The 17,707-nt window shown below is 38.4% G+C and overlaps 2 protein-coding genes across 2 annotated transcripts in view; both read left to right on the top strand.

Annotated features, from left to right (window-relative positions):
- Positions 1-971: 971 nt before the first annotated feature.
- Positions 972-7,832, top strand: FAM133B (family with sequence similarity 133, member B; the record flags this gene model as incomplete). The annotated part of the gene is made up of 8 exons (XM_009079483.1): positions 972-1,050; positions 2,941-3,015; positions 3,194-3,226; positions 3,640-3,708; positions 4,309-4,404; positions 5,622-5,669; positions 7,356-7,451; positions 7,728-7,832. Coding segments are annotated over 8 exons (601 nt in total), but the record flags the coding sequence as incomplete, so codon positions are not given.
- A 4,006-nt stretch (positions 7,833-11,838) lies between these two features.
- The window catches only part of EFCAB1 (EF-hand calcium binding domain 1), a 6,254-nt gene continuing 385 nt past the window's right edge, over positions 11,839-17,707 (top strand). Inside the window, exons 1-5 of the mRNA XM_009079482.1 lie at positions 11,839-11,899; positions 12,051-12,206; positions 13,277-13,381; positions 14,863-15,014; positions 15,868-15,972. Coding sequence (XP_009077730.1) covers positions 11,839-11,899; positions 12,051-12,206; positions 13,277-13,381; positions 14,863-15,014; positions 15,868-15,972 — 579 coding nt within the window. The remainder of the gene's footprint in view (positions 11,900-12,050; positions 12,207-13,276; positions 13,382-14,862; positions 15,015-15,867; positions 15,973-17,707) is intronic.

Genomic DNA, 17,707 nt, shown 5'->3' with positions numbered 1-17,707 from the left:
CATCTGCAAACTTGCTGATGGTGGACTTGATCCCCTCATCTAAATCACCAAAAAATATTAAAGAGAACTGGGCCCAGCACTGACCCCTGGGGAACACCACTAGTGACCGGCACCAACTGGACATGGCACTGTTCACCACCACTCTCTGTGTCATCCAGCCAGGTCTTAACCTAGCAGAGAGTGCCCCTGTCCAAGCCATGGGCTGCAGCTTTTCCAGGAGTGTGCTATGGGAGACAGTGTCAAAGGCTTTGCTGAAGTCCCGGTAGACTAACATCCACAGCCTTCCCCTCATCCACCAGGCAGGTCACCTCATCATAAAAGGGGATCAGGTTGTTCAGACAGGACCTGCCCTTCCTAAACCCATGCTGGCTGGGTCTGATGTCTGATTCTGTAGCTGCAAGGTGTTCTTTTCTAAATATGTATTCAATCTCCTCTTTTAAAAAGTATTTCACTTTGAAATGCGTATTTCTCATTAGTCTATTTTTTGGCAACAGTTTCTCAGAAGAGAAAAGTGTTTGTTGTTTTACCTTTCACAAATCATAATATATAATAATACATGAACCCTGCAGATGTATTTAATTTTTAAACAAATTTAATCTCTAGAAAAACATCTTGCTGGTATATTCTTAGAACACAGTTTACCCTATCCCAGCAAAATCGTCACTTTGAAATATTATCAACAACTTACTTTATGTTCAGTCCCTCTTGCCTGCTCTCGTAAGACAATCGAGAACAATTTACATAATTGCAAAGTTCACTTTAGATCTTTCAGAGGGATTTAACTACAGTACTTAAGTTATTAGGGTTAGGTTACCATATGTGTAACATCTAAGATGCTTTCATGCTTCTTCTGTTGGAAGTTCAAGCAAGGGTAAACTTCAAAAAACTCTACGAAAAGTTAGACCTTGAAGAAGGCATGAAGAAGGTACTCTTAGTTGTGAAAACTGTGTTCTGTCATCCTTTTCATGTAGGGAAGAAGTGAAAGAGCAACTAGAAAAGAAAAAGAAAGGGTCCAGGGCTTTGGCTGAGTTTGAAGAAAAGATGAATGAGGTGGGTAAGATTACTAGCTGTTAATACATGGCTCCTCTTATCTAACATGCTGCTTTTCTTGTGTTGTCATTAACAGTACCAAGTACCCATAATATTTCCTTTCACTCAAGCTTTTGATGAATGAATGTTTTGTTTAATTTGTATCAGAAGTTCAGGTTACCACTTAACCAGTGAAGAGCTACTCTCAGTTCAGAGAAATGCTGTACAAAAAGTTTTTTTAATTGCTGGTGAATAAAACTTGACCTTGCATAAATGAAAATACAGTTATACAAAGGCATGTGCTTATGTTAATAAATTCATGCATATTCTAGTGTGATAAAGCATAGTCTGTTGTGCTAATCTTCACTTGTTTAAGGTCACACAATTCAAGTATATGGGGAAAAAAGTGTATTACTGTAAACAGACATCTTTAGCAAGGAATGTACATGCAATACTGACACGGGAGGAGGCACAAAGAATGGCCTTCAGTGTACAGATAGGACTGTAAAGCATTTCTTTTTATCTCATACTAAGCTGATTACAAGGCCTGCTGGTTCCCTACTATAGATGCAGCTGGTCTGATGCTTTCTGTTCTGTACCTACTGGAGATCAGCATAGTGTAAGAAAGTTTCACATGTAACTCCTGTTGTATACAAGGAAGAAATAAGTATACAGTGAATTTAACTGTTCTTATTCCTTCTTGGGTCCTGATATCTTGAGATCAGATTCAGGCAGTAATCTTCATCATTGTGTGTGCTGGCTGAAGAAGATTATGCTCCTCCTCTGTTACTGGAAGGGCGTAGTACCCGTAGTAGTCTTGCTGTACCTTTTTGCCTAAGAAGCTATACCAGTATTTGAAGGGTCATGGGGTTCTGTTTTGAGAGGATCAGTGGTTCTGCACTCTGTGAGTTTTAGCTTGGTGAGTTTGTTTTATTTATTATTTAGTATTTTATTATTTTTTTAGTATAGTATATCAAACTGCACAACCCACTGCAATATTCCATAGGTGCTGGACCATGTGAACCATGGCAGTACATTGCAGGCAGCACTGTGTCCTGGCTAATCTGCCACGTGTCTCAGCAGCACTGTTCAGCTAATTCACAGTATGCTGATGTGGGGATCTATGTATCATACTGCATTGCACAGGTTTCTTAATGCTGATATTTCTTCCCTTCAGCACAGTATGGGCCTTGTCCTTTTTTTGCCAATACAGTACCTATACAAGCTTCATTGCAAGGAAATGGAAGATCAGAGTAATTATAATTGTAAAGAAGGGAGCACATGATGTGTCTGACAGCACAGACTGGACCTAGCAGCCTTTCAGTTTGATGGGAGCAGTTTGGATGTTTCAGACCTCTTGAAGGGGGGAATTTTATGTAGACCGAGAGACCAAGTGTGGATTGAAAAGGAGGAATGAGAGGAGATGTGTACAGTATTTTGATCTAATTATTGCTGACGCCAATGAGGGCCAGAACAGACACTGGAGATGCCCATACATTGAGGAAGGGCCAGGAGAATTTGTCTTGAAGTTTTGGTTTGGGTGATTTTTAGAACTAAGACAAAAATCAGTTTTTCTGGTAGGGTGCCCTGATTTTCTAAAGTGCTCTAGCAAGAATACAGTGATACAAAAGGAAAAATAACGTTATTCATGACCTTCAGGATAAATTGCAATCTCTTAAAGCCAAATAATTTTAATATTAAGGTGTAAACTAACATGGTATTTCGATGAATATTCCTCTGTAAAATCAAGTGTATTTACAGACTTGGTTAACATTGTATGGTTTTTATTTTCTGTGTTTTTTTTTAAAACTGAAATGTCAGGTAGAGGAGAAGATTTTGAAAGAGTTCTCTTGCAAAAAGCTGTTCAGAAATGACACTTCTGTCACTGTTTCTGTTTGGTCTTGATTTCAGAATTGGAGGAAAGAACTGGAAAAACACAGGGAGAAATTACTGGGGGGAAATGAGAGTTCCTCCAAAAAGAAAGAGGTAAGTTATTTTCAGTTTTATACAGTCTGTGTTTGGAACTGGATCCATCATCGATGCTGCCAACACAGAATTTCATAAACACATTTTAAAAGGCAGCACTGAAGTTCATAAACCTAAATGCATGGCAAAAGAACATGATGCCAAAGTAACATGTGTTTTGTTTTATTTTCTTTTTAAGAAAAAGAAAAAGGAAAAGAAGAAATCTAATAGGGTGAGCAAAATTTTCAGTTTTCTGAGCCTTTTTATTTTGGAGTTTTTCCTATTTGTCATTTAAGTTCTCTTGGAAAGAGAAAATATAGCTGTAATTTTGAATTTAGATGTTAAATTAACTGATTTTTTGTTAGAGAGGGTTGGCACACATTCTGTACAGGGAGAATTTTACTTCTGTTAAAGGGAGGAAAAGAACATTAGATAGATACCATTAAATGAAAAACGTTAGAAGTGACTTTTTTGCAGTTTTATTTAAGAAAATCTATGTAAGACTAGCTTCCTGGAAATAAAATTTTATTGATGATACTTTGAAAATGAACAAATTTTAAAGGGAGTGTTTGGATGGACTTATGACTATTTGCCAGACAAAATGCTGCATCTCACAAGCTTCACTTTTTGTTGTGTTTGGTCAAGTTGTCTTCATCTTCCTCTTCTTCATCAAGCTCTGATTCTTCCAGCAGTTCATCTGATTCAGAAGATGAGGTAAGAGCTAACTTACTGGAATCTGTCGTGTTTTGTCCATGAAACTTATTTAACATAAATTTTTGTAGTATATTTTTATAATATTGCTTGAGGTCTTGGTTTGCATGAAGCTATTTATCTTTTATGTGTTTGGTATATATAATAGTTGTGAATTTTAGACATATATATATTCAATAATTTCTGTATGAACACTGTAGATTTTGGGTTCTTGGCTTGTAAATTGGATCCATTTCTGCTTTAACACTGAATTGCTTTTTTAATAGATTCCCCTATATAACCATAAAAATGTAAACATACCATTTTTACTTTTTAGCAAAAATCTTTGTTACAGATAATCAGATTCTACAGCACACTTCTAAATAATAAACAGAATCTAGAGAACCTGGATTCTTCACCAGTTTCCATTTTTTCAATGCAGAAGAGTTATGAAGGTCCTCCACTAAAGGAATCAGTTGTAGTGTGCTGTATTCCTCAAGAGAACATGATAACATGTAGGAATTTGGTGTTCCCTATTCTTTGCACTTAATGCAAATCTTAATTCTAGTACGAATAAATTCAAGTTTGTGTTTTTCCTTCTTTTTCTACAATATTTGTGGATAGGATAAGAAGCAAGGGAAGAAAAGAAGGAAAAAGAAGTATCGCTCCTCACGGAAGTCTTCAGCAAGTTCAACTTCGGAATCTGAGTCAGACAGCAAGGTAAGTGTGCACATTGTTACCCTTGGCAAGGTTTCTTGGTCTGTGTTATAAAGACATAAACATTTCTGACTTTTCACATGTCAGTATGGTTTTTTATCTTCCAAATTCAAAGCTGTGCATTCTCACTGTGCCTGAGCTGCACCCGTGTCTTCCACATGCAGTCTGGAATCTGCCTCCACTGGCCACAATGTGTGGCAGAAATAATTTTGCCTTTAGGAAATGAACATGCTTTGTCCCAGCAGTTTGCAGGTATTTTTCTGAGTTCAGACATAGGCAGCTTTTGTGCTGCTTAAATGTTTAGTTTTAATACTCCCCGAACACTTAAAATGTTCTGTGAAATTCTTTTGAATATGCTATTTGACTGAACACCATCTGTGAAAATACAGGTACTGAAGGATATCAGTGGGCAGAATAGTGCTTTTCTATATATCTGTGAGTGAGTAGTTTCCTGTTGGAGAACTGAGCCTTCCCTGAGTGCATATTAAATTGAAGCTGTCTTTTTCCTTTTCTGAAGGCAGAGCAGTGTAGATACATGGACTAACTGAATGAGCAGAGAAGTGAAGAAGATACACAAGGCAGTTTGTTCTGTTATGTTAGCATTTTTCTATGTTACAGTGTATAGTAACTGTACTTCTTGCCTGAACATTACTAATACAGTGAGTTGTTAAGATTCTCTGTGTAGACTTCATCACAGGCTTTCCCTGGAATACCTCATTCAGTGGGGTATGTTGTGATGAATCACTGTTTGCAAACACCTATGAATTTATGCTAATGGGAGGTTAGAAACTTCTGCTACATAAAGGGACACAGAGACACCCTTACTGCTGAAATTGGAAGGCAGAAAACTCCAGGGAAATACCTGCTTAAGCCCCACCTGGTCAGAGGAGATGGACATGGAGGGACAAGGGAGGCTCCCAATTGTTATATGTGATTACAGTAATGGTAGCTGGTATCCTTTCCAGAGGCTCTGCCTGTAATGCAAGTACACTGTTGCCTGATTCCATGCACACTTGTTCGTGCTGCTGGTTCAGGAAGTTAGCAGCTGCGTCAAAATTACGGCTTTTTCATATTTTTCCTGTTAACTGTGAGGTAGAAAGGACAACTTTGATGAATCACCTTCAACAGACAGAAAAAGACCATGGGTCAGACTGCTTTGGGGATTTCTACCTTTCCCATGAAATAATTTTTTCATGGTTTATGTTTCCCTTTTTATTTAGGATAGCACAAAAAAGAAGAGGTCAAAGGAAGACTGTGAAAAAGAGAAGGTATTTTTATTCTTGAAATATTTACATCAGAACTGCATTTTGCATACATAATGGAGCTTTCTTTTTTGAATATTGAATACCTCAATTTACACCTATGGAAATTTTCTGTCCAAAGCTACACAGTCAGAAGATATTCAGCGCGCCCAGTTTGTGGCAGACTGCCTTAGTAATTGTTGTTAGTGGAAACTGCTGGATCTGTTGTTATGATGGTAAATTAAAAATAGATCTAATCTGCTATAGTAATCAGCTGCATTCTCGTATTTTGAGGTTTACTTTTAGCTGTCACATTGAGCTAAAGATATGTGATGATATTTCAGTGGCATACCTGGTAGGATATCGGCTTGTTGCTGTAAATTAAGGAACACCAAGCAGAGGATATCTTTTTCTAAATGTGTAGTCATAATTATAGGTACTGTGTTGATGACAGCTTTGAAGAATTGCAGAGAAAAATGTATTAGCTTAAGAAAAATAATCTTATCCTGTCTTTTTTTTGAGCATGAAAATCCACCACCACAGCATTTTGTACACTCAGCCATTATGTTCCTTCCATTCTGTTTAATGTAAAAAAATCTAATGGACTTAAATTTTGGTTATTTATACCCTATGGGTAATGCATCCACTCTAGTTTTTCTCTCCAGTTACCCTTCTTGTTATATTGGCCTCTACCACTCCAGTCAACAGTATTGACTTTTGTGTACAAATTATCCATTACATAAGGCAAACGCACTGATGGTTTTTTCCCCTTGCTCCTTCTTCTATTTTACAGTGCCCATTTCCCATCAGCTCCTTTTGAGTAGCTTCTCTTTGAAAACCAAGTGTCTACCATAGTCCCTTATTGTAATGCTGCTTTCACATATCTTCTGAAAGCAAAGGGCACTTGGGGGACTAGAGGTCTTCCCCTCCCTGCAGATCACACATCTTTCAGGTGGGCTGCATCATGTGTACTTTCCATGAGTTCTTTTGGGAAAGGATTGAGGTACCTATAATAGACTAAATAGCACAGCTGAGATGTGTGATCCTGCCTTACAAAAAATAAATAATTAGCATGAATTTTCTCAGTTTGTGGCCTTAGAAATAGAGCGAAACGAAGTAGCTTCAGCTGTAGGAAAGCATTGCCTGGTCCATTGCAGAGGTGGTACAGCGAGTGGAAAAGTAGCTTATCGGAACAATCTCACACAGCATCAAAACTTTAAAAAGACTGTCCTTTAAATGCACTGAAATTAAACTTGAAGGGCAGCTGGCAGGGACAGCTTGTCCTGGTTCAACACAAATATAGAGGAAGCTTTTTCTTTCAATTTCATCAGCACAGCAAGAGTCTGAAGCTGCAGTGTTTGTATGCACATACTGAGACATCCTCAGTAACTCAGTAAAAGTGGTGAAATGTTTTATTTTCAAATGCTTACTCCTCCATGTGTTATTATTTAAAATAAGAGACTTATTATTCCTCTCACTTCTAGAAAGTTGCTGTATCTTGGTAGCAACAGAAAGAAATCTACACAAAATTATTATTTCCATTAAAATTATTTTAACGGGGTGATTTGTTGATAGTGATTAATTAGCTTAATGCCAACAGTATTTTAAAATACTTTACAACTCAGAAGTAATATTTCATTCTTAAATTTTAAGCAGAAGTTTCATGAAATTTGAAAGGCCAGACTTTACTCACAAATACATTACTTTGTGTAGGAAGGTAAAAATCACCACCGGAAAAGGAAGAAAGCTGATCGTGGCGATGGACCTTTATCATCAGAATCTGTATCTGAGTCGGATCAGACGGAGGAGGTCAGTGTGAAACCTCAGTTTCAGTAGCTTACTGCTTCACATGAGTGAATGAACAAACTAGCTTAGATTTAGACTTAGTGCTGAAACTATTCTGCTCTGTACAGTTGCACTTAACAGTGCAGCACATTCGAAGTGGTTTGTATTTTTCTCTTTAATAAAATCTTTGAGTAAGAATTGTTGAGTCCAGCTTCTGTCACCTACAAGTAATCCTGAATTAATATTCATGAAAATGTTCAATTTTTTATAGCTAATATGTTTGGTTTAATTTTTATTTAGGTGCAAGCGAAAAGGAAGAAAACCAATGAGGACAAAGAGAAAACAGCAAGTATCCCTCTTACTCATACTGTAGTTTTAGGATATAAATACTCTGTGCTTGGTTAATTTCCAGTTTGACATTTTTCACTAATACAGATTTTCTACAGCAATAGTCCGCTGTCACAGGAATCTAAAGTAACAGTTTCTCTATTTACCTGATGAAGTCACTTTTTCAATTGTTGAATTAAAGAATTTGCCACTATTTTACCTGTATATGATTTGAGATTTATACACGTTTAATGCTTACTGTAGAACATATTTTACTCTTTAGCAACCTACTAGAACTACTACTACCTGTACAGTTTCAGGTAGGGTAGCAGTTTGCCACACAGACATCAGTGCTGTTCCTTAGTGTTGCATGTTATTCCTTGGTAAGCCCTTTCTACCAGACTATGAAACAGGTTCAGGAGTGATTTGTATAGAACCCAGATTTATCACATGTTCCTGAGGCTCCTCAGTTAGGAGTGTCGTGGTTTTGAGATCCTCAATGCCCACTCTCAGTGTCTGTATGTCTATCTCTCCTGTCACAGCAGTATTCTTATTTAGGCATCTCAGTTGTCTACATGAGTTAGGACAAAGGGAAGGTCTCCATTAGTCACCTGAAAATACATGCATAGGGAGTATCAGTCATACACAATACACATTTTTCCATGGAACTTACTTGTTTTTTCTGAATTATATAAACTATTTACCATAAAATTTCTAGTGATTAATTGTGGAATTTCCTGTAGAAGATTTGTATTTGTAAGGAATGTGTGTAAAACAAAGCTTTTATGCCAGTTGTTTTGTTTACATAATGTCGGACCTATTTGAGAGTTCCTGTTGAAATTCTGCTTGCAAAAAGACAAGATTTTCTCTCTCAGCTTCTGTATTACAGTGATCAGGATATTAACTTCAGGATTGAATCCATTAGGGTTAATTTGAGTGTATTCAATTTGAGTACCATTGAGATCATAATTGTGGGTTTTTTTAAAATGAGGTGCAAGTGCTAGAAATTCTAGCCAAGTGCCATTGGACTATTTAATTTTTCACAGTGAATATAAGCACTTACTCTAAAATCTGTAAATATCCTAGTTATTCCCACATATATAAGATGTCACTGCTTGTCAAAGCACTTCCTTCTTATTTTCTCAGGAGCCTATATAGCACTGAAAATAATTTGAGAGATTAGGAAATGTAATAGTGACAGTGATGAGAGGTGTGAAATAGCCAGATGATGGTGGAGATAAATCAAACACTGCTCATAGTAGTGCAAATTACTGGATAGGATATGAATTTTCTTCTTGTGATTTCTCAATAGGCTTCTGTAGAAATGTCTTGAAATGTCTTTGCACAGATACCCTTTCTGTGCTCTCATTTTGCATTAGCAGAATTTAATAAATAGCTATTTCATTATACAATAACTTTAATTTTATTGTTTTTAGGATAAAGCAAAAAAGAGAAAGAAGCACAAGAAACATGGTAAAAAGAAGAAAAAGAAGATTGCTGGTTCAAATTCGGATTCAGAATAATATTTTAAAAAAACCCCAAGGCTATCAACAGAAGTGCAATGACTAAAGGAAACTTAAACTGTGAAAGGACAGCAAACTTTACCAAACTGCATGAGTTTTCCTGTGTTTTAGAAATATTTCTAATCTTTCAGTAGCCAGCCAGGTGCAGCTGTGCTGGGAAAGACCATTGTTACTGCCTGCTGCTTAATACATGAGGTACAACTTTTATAAAATGCCAGTGAGCAGTGTTAGGTGTTTAAAACCATATGACATGGTAGGCCAGGTGAGGTGTAAAATATTGGAAAATAAGAGTTAAACTTTTTGGATCATAGAAGTAGTCTTTTAAAGCGTTAGGAATAGCCTTTATTTGTACATCAGGACAAATTAAATCCCAAGTTCATCCTGCAGGTTAATACTATACGTAAACTATTAGAAGCTGATGTCTGCTAACGGCATTTACGAAATGGAAAATTAATGAGAACTTTTAAAAGGCTGTCTTTGTAGAAATGTGTATCATCTGCCCCGTTACCATCTTCATGCTTACAAGAAAGGGAATGATACCATTTTGGCTAACTGAATAGGGTGCCTTTGATTAATCCATGCAGCATCTCTGATTCCTGGGAAGCTAGAGCTATTGTCAGCAGCCTTTTTCTGAATAAGCAGTTTTGAGCTTCCAAGCATGTGCTTCTGCATTAAGCAAGAGCAATGACATTTTGCAGTATAACTGACAGTCAAAACCTGAAGATTTTACCTCTGCTTCTTTGAAATAGCGATAGATCTTTGCGAGTAAATATGCATATTTCATTTGATGTCATTTTGATTTAGTTGGAAACTTCTTGCAAACACTGGTAGCTTTCTTTGCATTATCTTTAGAGTTGTTTTGCATGATGTGTACCATTTTTAAATTAACAAAGTGCAGGTAATCGTTTGTTGTAACCGGTTCTATGAATTATGTTCCACATGCAGAGTTTCATCTATGTATTTAGTTATATTTAAGTTCATTGCTGTGTTTAAGTGCACACTTGCTGAAGATATTTAGCATGTAAAAAGCAGGGTTTTGATACCTTAACAGCTTCATATTGAAGCTGATATTACTCTAAGCAAGTTCAGTGGCAGATCTGTTATGTGATGTGTCTTGTTAGATAAAAAAAACTACTGCCAGAATCTCATTAAAGATACTGTTTAAACAGTTTGTATTTATATTTTTGTACTTGAGGGCTACAGAATGTTGACCTAACTCATAAAGCTGTTTTACTTTAATTTAGTTGCTTTAGATACTGAAAAAAGAAAGCTTTTTTTAAATTAAATGTGCACAGAAGAAAACACAAGCAACCATTCGATTTTAGTTTCATGAAATTCTCACTATTTCTTCATTGAAACACTGATTGCTGGGCCTTCTGTTAGCCTTTAACAACCACCCATCCATCCCAAGCAATCAAGGACGGATTGTATTCTTGATCTACCCCTTTTTTTCATTGCACAGGTGCTAACTTAGAACTTACCTCTATTGCATACTGATGTTTCAAATATTGTATTGCCAAGAACGGCAAGAGTTTTAAGACACTGATTATTAGTCTGCAAACCATAACTGAAAACTGTGGGAGAAAAATGATTTTTGTGTTGCCGTTCTACAGAGAAATTGACTTCAAGTTCTTGGGGAAATACACAAATATTGAGTCGCAGCAATGTCCCTCTAAACCATAGTAAGAATATTTTGATCAAATATTTTATACTGTTGAGCTTGATGTTATCAGTTCTAGACACTGTTTTGTCAGTGAGGTTAAAATAAAGGCAAGATGCAGTGAACAGTAGGGGTTTGATTTGGGGTTTGTGCTTAGTTTTCTTGGGGTTGTTTTAAATTGTGGTGTTGCAGTTTCGGTAAAAGAACTTGTAATGAACCGTAGCATAAGTGCTCTGTCCTGTGTGGTACCTTATTTGACTTTTACACAGCCACCTGCCACAGAAAGAAATAAAAATGGAAATGAGCCCCAGTCTTCCAAATACCTAAGCTGATATGTCACTTTAATTGTCTGAATGTAACTTTGTTCTGCTCAGCTGTGGGGCTTGGAGCGCTGCTGTCACGCTTGGGCAGGGGGGTCGCTGCTTCAGGGGCTTATGGGCTTTGTCAGTTCACAGCAAAGCTGCTTTGGTGCTGACAGGGAAATGCTTCTGTTTGCTATACGTTAACAAATATGTTGTGTCTCCTCCTGCATCCTTTTTCCTTGAAGGAAGGGTAAAGCCTGGGCTCAGCCCTTCAGCTTATCCGAGTACGTGAGACGGTGATGTGGGTTTCGGGTGGCACCTACAGCCACGTTTCGAGTTTCAGCAGAGGGACAAAGCAATGTGCCAACAGAAGGGTTTTAATCGGTTTCTGACAGCAGATGAACAGTGTCGTATATAGTATTTATCTCTTCCTTCCAGGCGCGTTCTTACAAGTTTGAAACGCGGTTTTCTTTCCTACAGCCGCCGCTGAAAAGCGTACGTGGTAAGCGCAGATCCAGGCTGTGCGCGGTGTATCCGTGCTCGGCCGGGGCCGCAGGCGTTGCCAGGGCAGTGTGTGCGGGGTTTAGCGTCCCGCGGCCATGAGCGGCAGGAAGCGGCTGCAGCAGCTGCTGGACTCGCTGGGCCGATCCGCCAAGCACTGTGAGTCTCTCCCCGCCCGGAGCGGCCGTGGCAGCGTCTCCCGTTACCCCTGGGCTCGGTACGCGGTGCGGGGGTTAGGGCAATGCCCTGTGCCCGCCGCGCCTTCGGCACTGTGAGTTATAACCTGTGTGCTTGTGTTCGGACCGGGCAGTTTCCAAGGCCGAAGTGCGGTGCCTGGTGATGCTGTTCGACTCGCTGGTGCCCAGGTCCAGCAGCCGTTGCGGCGCGGTGGGGCTCGGCCGCGCCGTGTTCAGGGACACCCTGCACTGCGCCCTCGGCCTGACCGACGATGTGCTCGCGGACGAAGGTGAGCTGAGAGCTCTGGAAATTCTGCTTACACTGCGGACCCGGTGCCTAGGCGGAATAGTGCCGCCTTACCCCGTGGAGGGCAGCAAAGGAGGAGTTAGTTATGCTCAGGAGCTGTTGAGAAAATGGCATCTTTTTTTCTCTCTTTGTGTGGAATAGTTTTCCCCTTGGTTCAGGGTATCTCATGCTCTAGTTAGAGGGAGGACCAGCCAGAGTCAGGTGCTTCCCTGTGGGTGTTTCTATCACAGTCACTGTGACAGAAGATGGCACCATCCTGTCACTTCCCTCTTTTCTCTGCGGTCACTGCTGCTCTAGCTCAGGCCTGGAGGTCCCAGAAGGGCATTCTCTTAGAGAGGATACCATCTGGAACAGAGGTGCTGTGAACAGCATTAAAGGGACTAAGCAGACAGTAACAGGGAGGGGAGAGTAATGAGCCAAATAACTCCTTGAGAACACAGTAATTTCACACAGGAGGGCCACACTTGCAGTAACTGCAAGTTGCATGAATGGTCTCTGATGTAGAGGTGTCTAGAGGAGGATGCCAAGGAGGCATGAGTCTGCCATTCTTACAATCTGGGGCTGCCAAGAGCCACCTCTTAGTTCAGCTTTCATCAGCTCTCTGTCAGGAGAGGTACTTATATGCCATAGAATATAAACTTGTTGCCATTTTATGCAGCAAGTCAAGTGTGTCTTGGAAGATACTTTACATGGACATATTGTTAGAAATTATTTTAATGCTTACATGCCGATTTCAGTTTGCAAAAGCAAACTTACTGCTTTCCAATTCCAAAATGCTTGGCTCTGCATGTAGGGGTGTGCCTTCAGCCAGCTTACTAATTCACATTCAAAAATACCAATTGTTATAGATGTTAGCTGATGCTTTGAATTATATCTTGGATCTGAAATACTGTATTATAGGTTGTATGAATAGTGAAGCTGCAAGACTGAAAGTTGCTTAGGAAAGAGAGAAGAAAAATACACGTTTATAGTATCACTGAATTTAAGAAAACATTGGGGTTTTTTTATTTCCCTATTGTATAAATTCTAAAATGCATCTAATACACTTCCCAGTGTTCAGAGTTTTTGACAGAGACAGAGATAAGTGCATCAGTGTGGTGGAATGGGTGGAAGGCTTATCCATATTTCTTCGGGGGACATTGGAAGAAAAGATTAAATGTAAGACTGAAGGATTAAATGTTATTATATAGCACATTGTTTTTGTTATTATTTAGTAGTAACTCTTCTGAAGTATTTGGAAATTGAAGAGTTTTCTTCTGTATAGTTTAATGCAATGAAACTGAGTTCTGAAATGGCTTCTCTGAGACAGAGGATTTTGTGTGTAAATTGTTGTTACAGCTGCCACCCTGTTTTGTTGCTGACAAAAACTTGCATTTGAACTGAAGCTTATTCTACAGTATACAGCTTTGACAGAATATGTGTTTTTGTATTCACACACAAAATTAGAAGCAGAACTGGGGTAATTTTGGCTAAATACCACAGTCTCAGGCCAACCAAGATCAGTGCCAACTTTCATTTACTAGCACAGTGGGGACACAGCAGCAGTTGCATTAACTCCAGAAATTCTTCAGCATGGAAAAAGTGAGTCTGTTTGTAAGATTGGTCATGAGAACCTCCACAATAATGACAGAGAAAATGAAGGAGAAAAACTAGCAAGAACTCTAGAATTTTAAGAAGCAGGAAAAAAAACCCCCTAGAGCACATAGGGAAAAATGTGTAATAGAAAAAGGAGAATGACAGCATGTTGTTTCCATAGCTCCCAGGTTGCAGCATCAGCCATCCCTAATGCACTATATAAATTCACCTGGGAAGTGGTCTGAGATGTCATAGCACTCAGATGTGTGCCCAGGATGTAATTCAGTGTGTGAATACAACTACAAGCAGTAAAATATGCTGTAAGCACTGTTGAATATACTAGTGTGTAGTGTTCTCTGTCACAAGTGTATGCCAGGAGTGTTTTTCACTTTAGACATAGTCTTTGTCAGGAAAAAAACCAACCTGGTATTCCAAAACTGAAGAGTTTCGTTCATTTAATTAAGTTTTCCAAAGGATAGTAAAGTTTATTAGTATCGTAGATTTCTGGTCCCAGGAGGTAGAAACAGAAGAGGAATTACATAGATATGCAAAATACTCGTTTCAGGGATTTTTCTCTTTGCATTAAAGGTGCTTCAGTTATCTTTTCCGTGCTAGTACAGCTCATTCTTCTTTTTCCTTTTCTTTTCTAACCCAGCTTCTAAAATAATGAGAATGTGTTTTCTAGATGCAAAGTCTTTTGGTATAGATACCTGTTCCCCACTGTGGGAAATTTGGCTTCTAAACCAGAACCTTGTTTCTATTCTAAATAGACAATTTAAGTGAAGTTAAGATCCGTAAGTTACTATGGTTTATGTGAACTGAGGATTATTGATTTGAGCAGAAATAAAGAAATAATGTTTAACTACAAATGGTAAATTGGCATTGACTAGTTTTTGAATCAAAATGTGATACATATGTTTAATATATAAATATATGATAAATGTGGCTGGACAACAGCCTGTACAACATGCAATTTGCATTTTCTGTCTATAGGTAGCAGACAGCTTGATTGGCATGTGATTATAGCTTGTAATCAACTTGTAATTTATTTCTCTTTGCAAAAGACTGTTTTGAGGTTTATGACCGAAATGGTGACGGATACATTTCGAGAGAGGAAATGTTTCACATGCTGAAAAACACCCTTGTCAAACAACCATTAGAAGAAGATTCTGATGAGGGCATCAAGGACTTGGTAGAGATCGCACTGAAGAAAATGGTAAGTATTTATTCATTGTGATATTTGAGTGTCTTTCAAACATTCATTAACCAAAGCTTGGAATCTTCCTATGTGGTAATAAAATACCGTGTCTGATATATTGTGGGATTCTTAACCATGGAGTTAGTTATATACTTCAGATAAACTAGTTTTCTGAGGAAAGCCAGAAATACAATCTAGATTTAGTGAGTCCCAGTCCAGTATTCTCACATGAAGCTGTTAATTTATTATATGAATGTACTATAAACTTTATGTATAAACTGTCATGTGCATGCCTAGTTGAAACAAAAGCCCAGTCAGAAGTGGAAAACTCAAAAGTGTAAGATGCATTTATTCCAGCATTAGGAATCTGCAGTAGCTTTATTATTGATAAATAATAATATTGATAATTGACAAAACGTATTTGTGTTTTATCAGTTGATCATGAAATGTCTTTGTCCAATCTATATATTCCATTAGAATAGTAAACTCAAGGTAATTGAGTTTCAAGGTAAATTGATAAATCTGAAACTTATCTTAAGAGTGCTTAATCTAGGATATCCAGAGCAGCCAGGGACTGTGTTTCCACATTTTCATCAAATCAAGAAATATAATCTCTCTTCTATGGTGGTGTTCAAAAATCACAATTAAAACCAGGGCTTGAATCCCAGCTCCTTTTATTTAACTCTGCCTTTTCTATTTTTTCAAACCCACCCCTTTTGCTTTAGGTGGAGGCAAAGGATGCAGGTCTTGTCTGAGCAGAGACTGATGACCTCAAAAAATTATTTTTGCATACAATCAAACTAAAAATAGAATCTGTTAAAGAAAAATGCCAGTAATGATGCTTTGCCAAAGCAGTCCTTTCCTTTTGCAGGACTATGATCACGATGGCAAGCTTTCTTTTGCGGACTTTGAAAAAGCAGTCAGAGATGAAAACCTTCTCTTAGAAGCCTTTGGACCATGTTTGCCAGACATAAAGGTACATCAACCCTGAGTTTAAAAAAAATTGCAATACTTTCCATTCTATTGGAGGGAGATACATTTGTTATGGCATTAACTGTCTTTGTGTGGGGCCTGGTTGAAGTCAACATGTAAATGCTTCGGGTGTGAGAGGTGCATATGCTGAGTTCATATCTACCTTTCACAGCACCAGTGTTTCCTTATGCAATCACACTGGTACCAGAGAATATAAGAACCCACAGGTTTCTCAGTCGTCTGTCCTGGGGTAGCAGTATAATTACTGATCCTCAATGAGCATCCTGTCAGAAAATGGCACCAGTCCCTTGTATTCCTAGAGATCTTTTGGATAAACAGTTCAACTGTTCTTTCTTCAGTGCCACAGGCAACACTGCCATCACCTCACTTACAGCCTCTTTTGGGAGAAGCTGGTAACTTTCTGAAAAAATAACATCTTGATAGTAGTATTCATCTCAGAGTGTGGCACTACTGTTTAGTAGTGTTTACTACTGAAAAAATAACATCTTGATAGTAGTATTCATCTCAGAGTGTGGCACTACTGTTTTGTATTTTCATCTAACCAGGCTTTATTTATTAGCAATACACCTACCTAATTCAGGTTTGTTGGGTTTTTTTGAATGTGGTAATTTAGAACATGCTCATTTCCTCAGTGCTAAGTTTACTTTGGAGAGAGCTTCTGCTCTATCATATTTTTTTTCCAAATCCAGTAATCATTATTCTGTTTGAACTGAATTTTAAATACTGGAAGTTGTAGCTTCATAGAGATGGCAGAATAAAATTCTGAAATACACACAATGAATCCTAGAAACAGAAGAGTTCTGTAAGACTGCCAAGAACATGGCAAGCCTTCCTTTGCTGGAAACCTGCACTTCCTGCCAGCTCACACACCTGTAGGCTGGAGGGCAGGAAGGAAGAGTCCTATAGCCATGATAGCAGGCTACATTACATCTGGAGCTGTTCCCAAACTGCCAGACTTCTCCTGGCATGCTGTCGAAAGACTTTTAAGGGTTTGGGAAAACCAAGGTACATACTTTGGGTTTTAAAACCAGTGAAAAGGTTTTAAAAAGTTTCTGAACAAAATCACATTCGCTAATCAGCAGAGAAAAGCTACTTGTTTTCTGTCAGTGTTGGTGATAAAGCAGGTACACATTTGAGGCTAATGGTGGTAAGAGGTGGAAAACCTGGCTTGTGTCTTGCCCTCTGTTCTGTATCCTACCCAACTGTTGCCTTTTCCCTAGGTCTTTTAAGAGAACAATATTTACATGGTTGGACGCAATGATCTTAGAGGTCTCCTCCAACCTTGATGATTTTATGATTCTGTGTCCTTTCAAGCCCTAAAAGCAATAAATTTCATCTATGAACTTTACATGAAGAAAACTCACAATTTACTTGATCTCCACTGAAGCTATTTTAATTCTACCCCTTGACACAACTTCTTCATTTGTACTTAAATATAATTTTTTTAAATGTAATGAGCGATGTATTGGACAAAGTCTTGCCACCATGAGTGGTTCTACAGGGAGCCTGCAAAGATGTGCCATGAGCTGATCCCTTACATACACCTGCACAAGCACCAATCCTGGGAATGTCAGCATGGACCATCTTAGCCTGGCATTAGGGTCATACCCCCAGTGCCAGTTCTGCTGCCCAGAGGTGACCCCTAAGCATCACCCCCAGGGCTGTTACAACACATTGCTGCAGATATTAACCTCATCACCAAGGGAAATTTCACTCCT

This window comes from Acanthisitta chloris, unplaced genomic scaffold (assembly GCF_000695815.1).
Source record: "Acanthisitta chloris isolate BGI_N310 unplaced genomic scaffold, ASM69581v1 scaffold34937, whole genome shotgun sequence".
NCBI lineage: Eukaryota > Metazoa > Chordata > Aves > Passeriformes > Acanthisittidae > Acanthisitta > Acanthisitta chloris.
The sequence above is the reverse complement of the archived record's forward strand: the minus strand, read 5'-3'. Positions and strand labels throughout refer to the sequence as shown.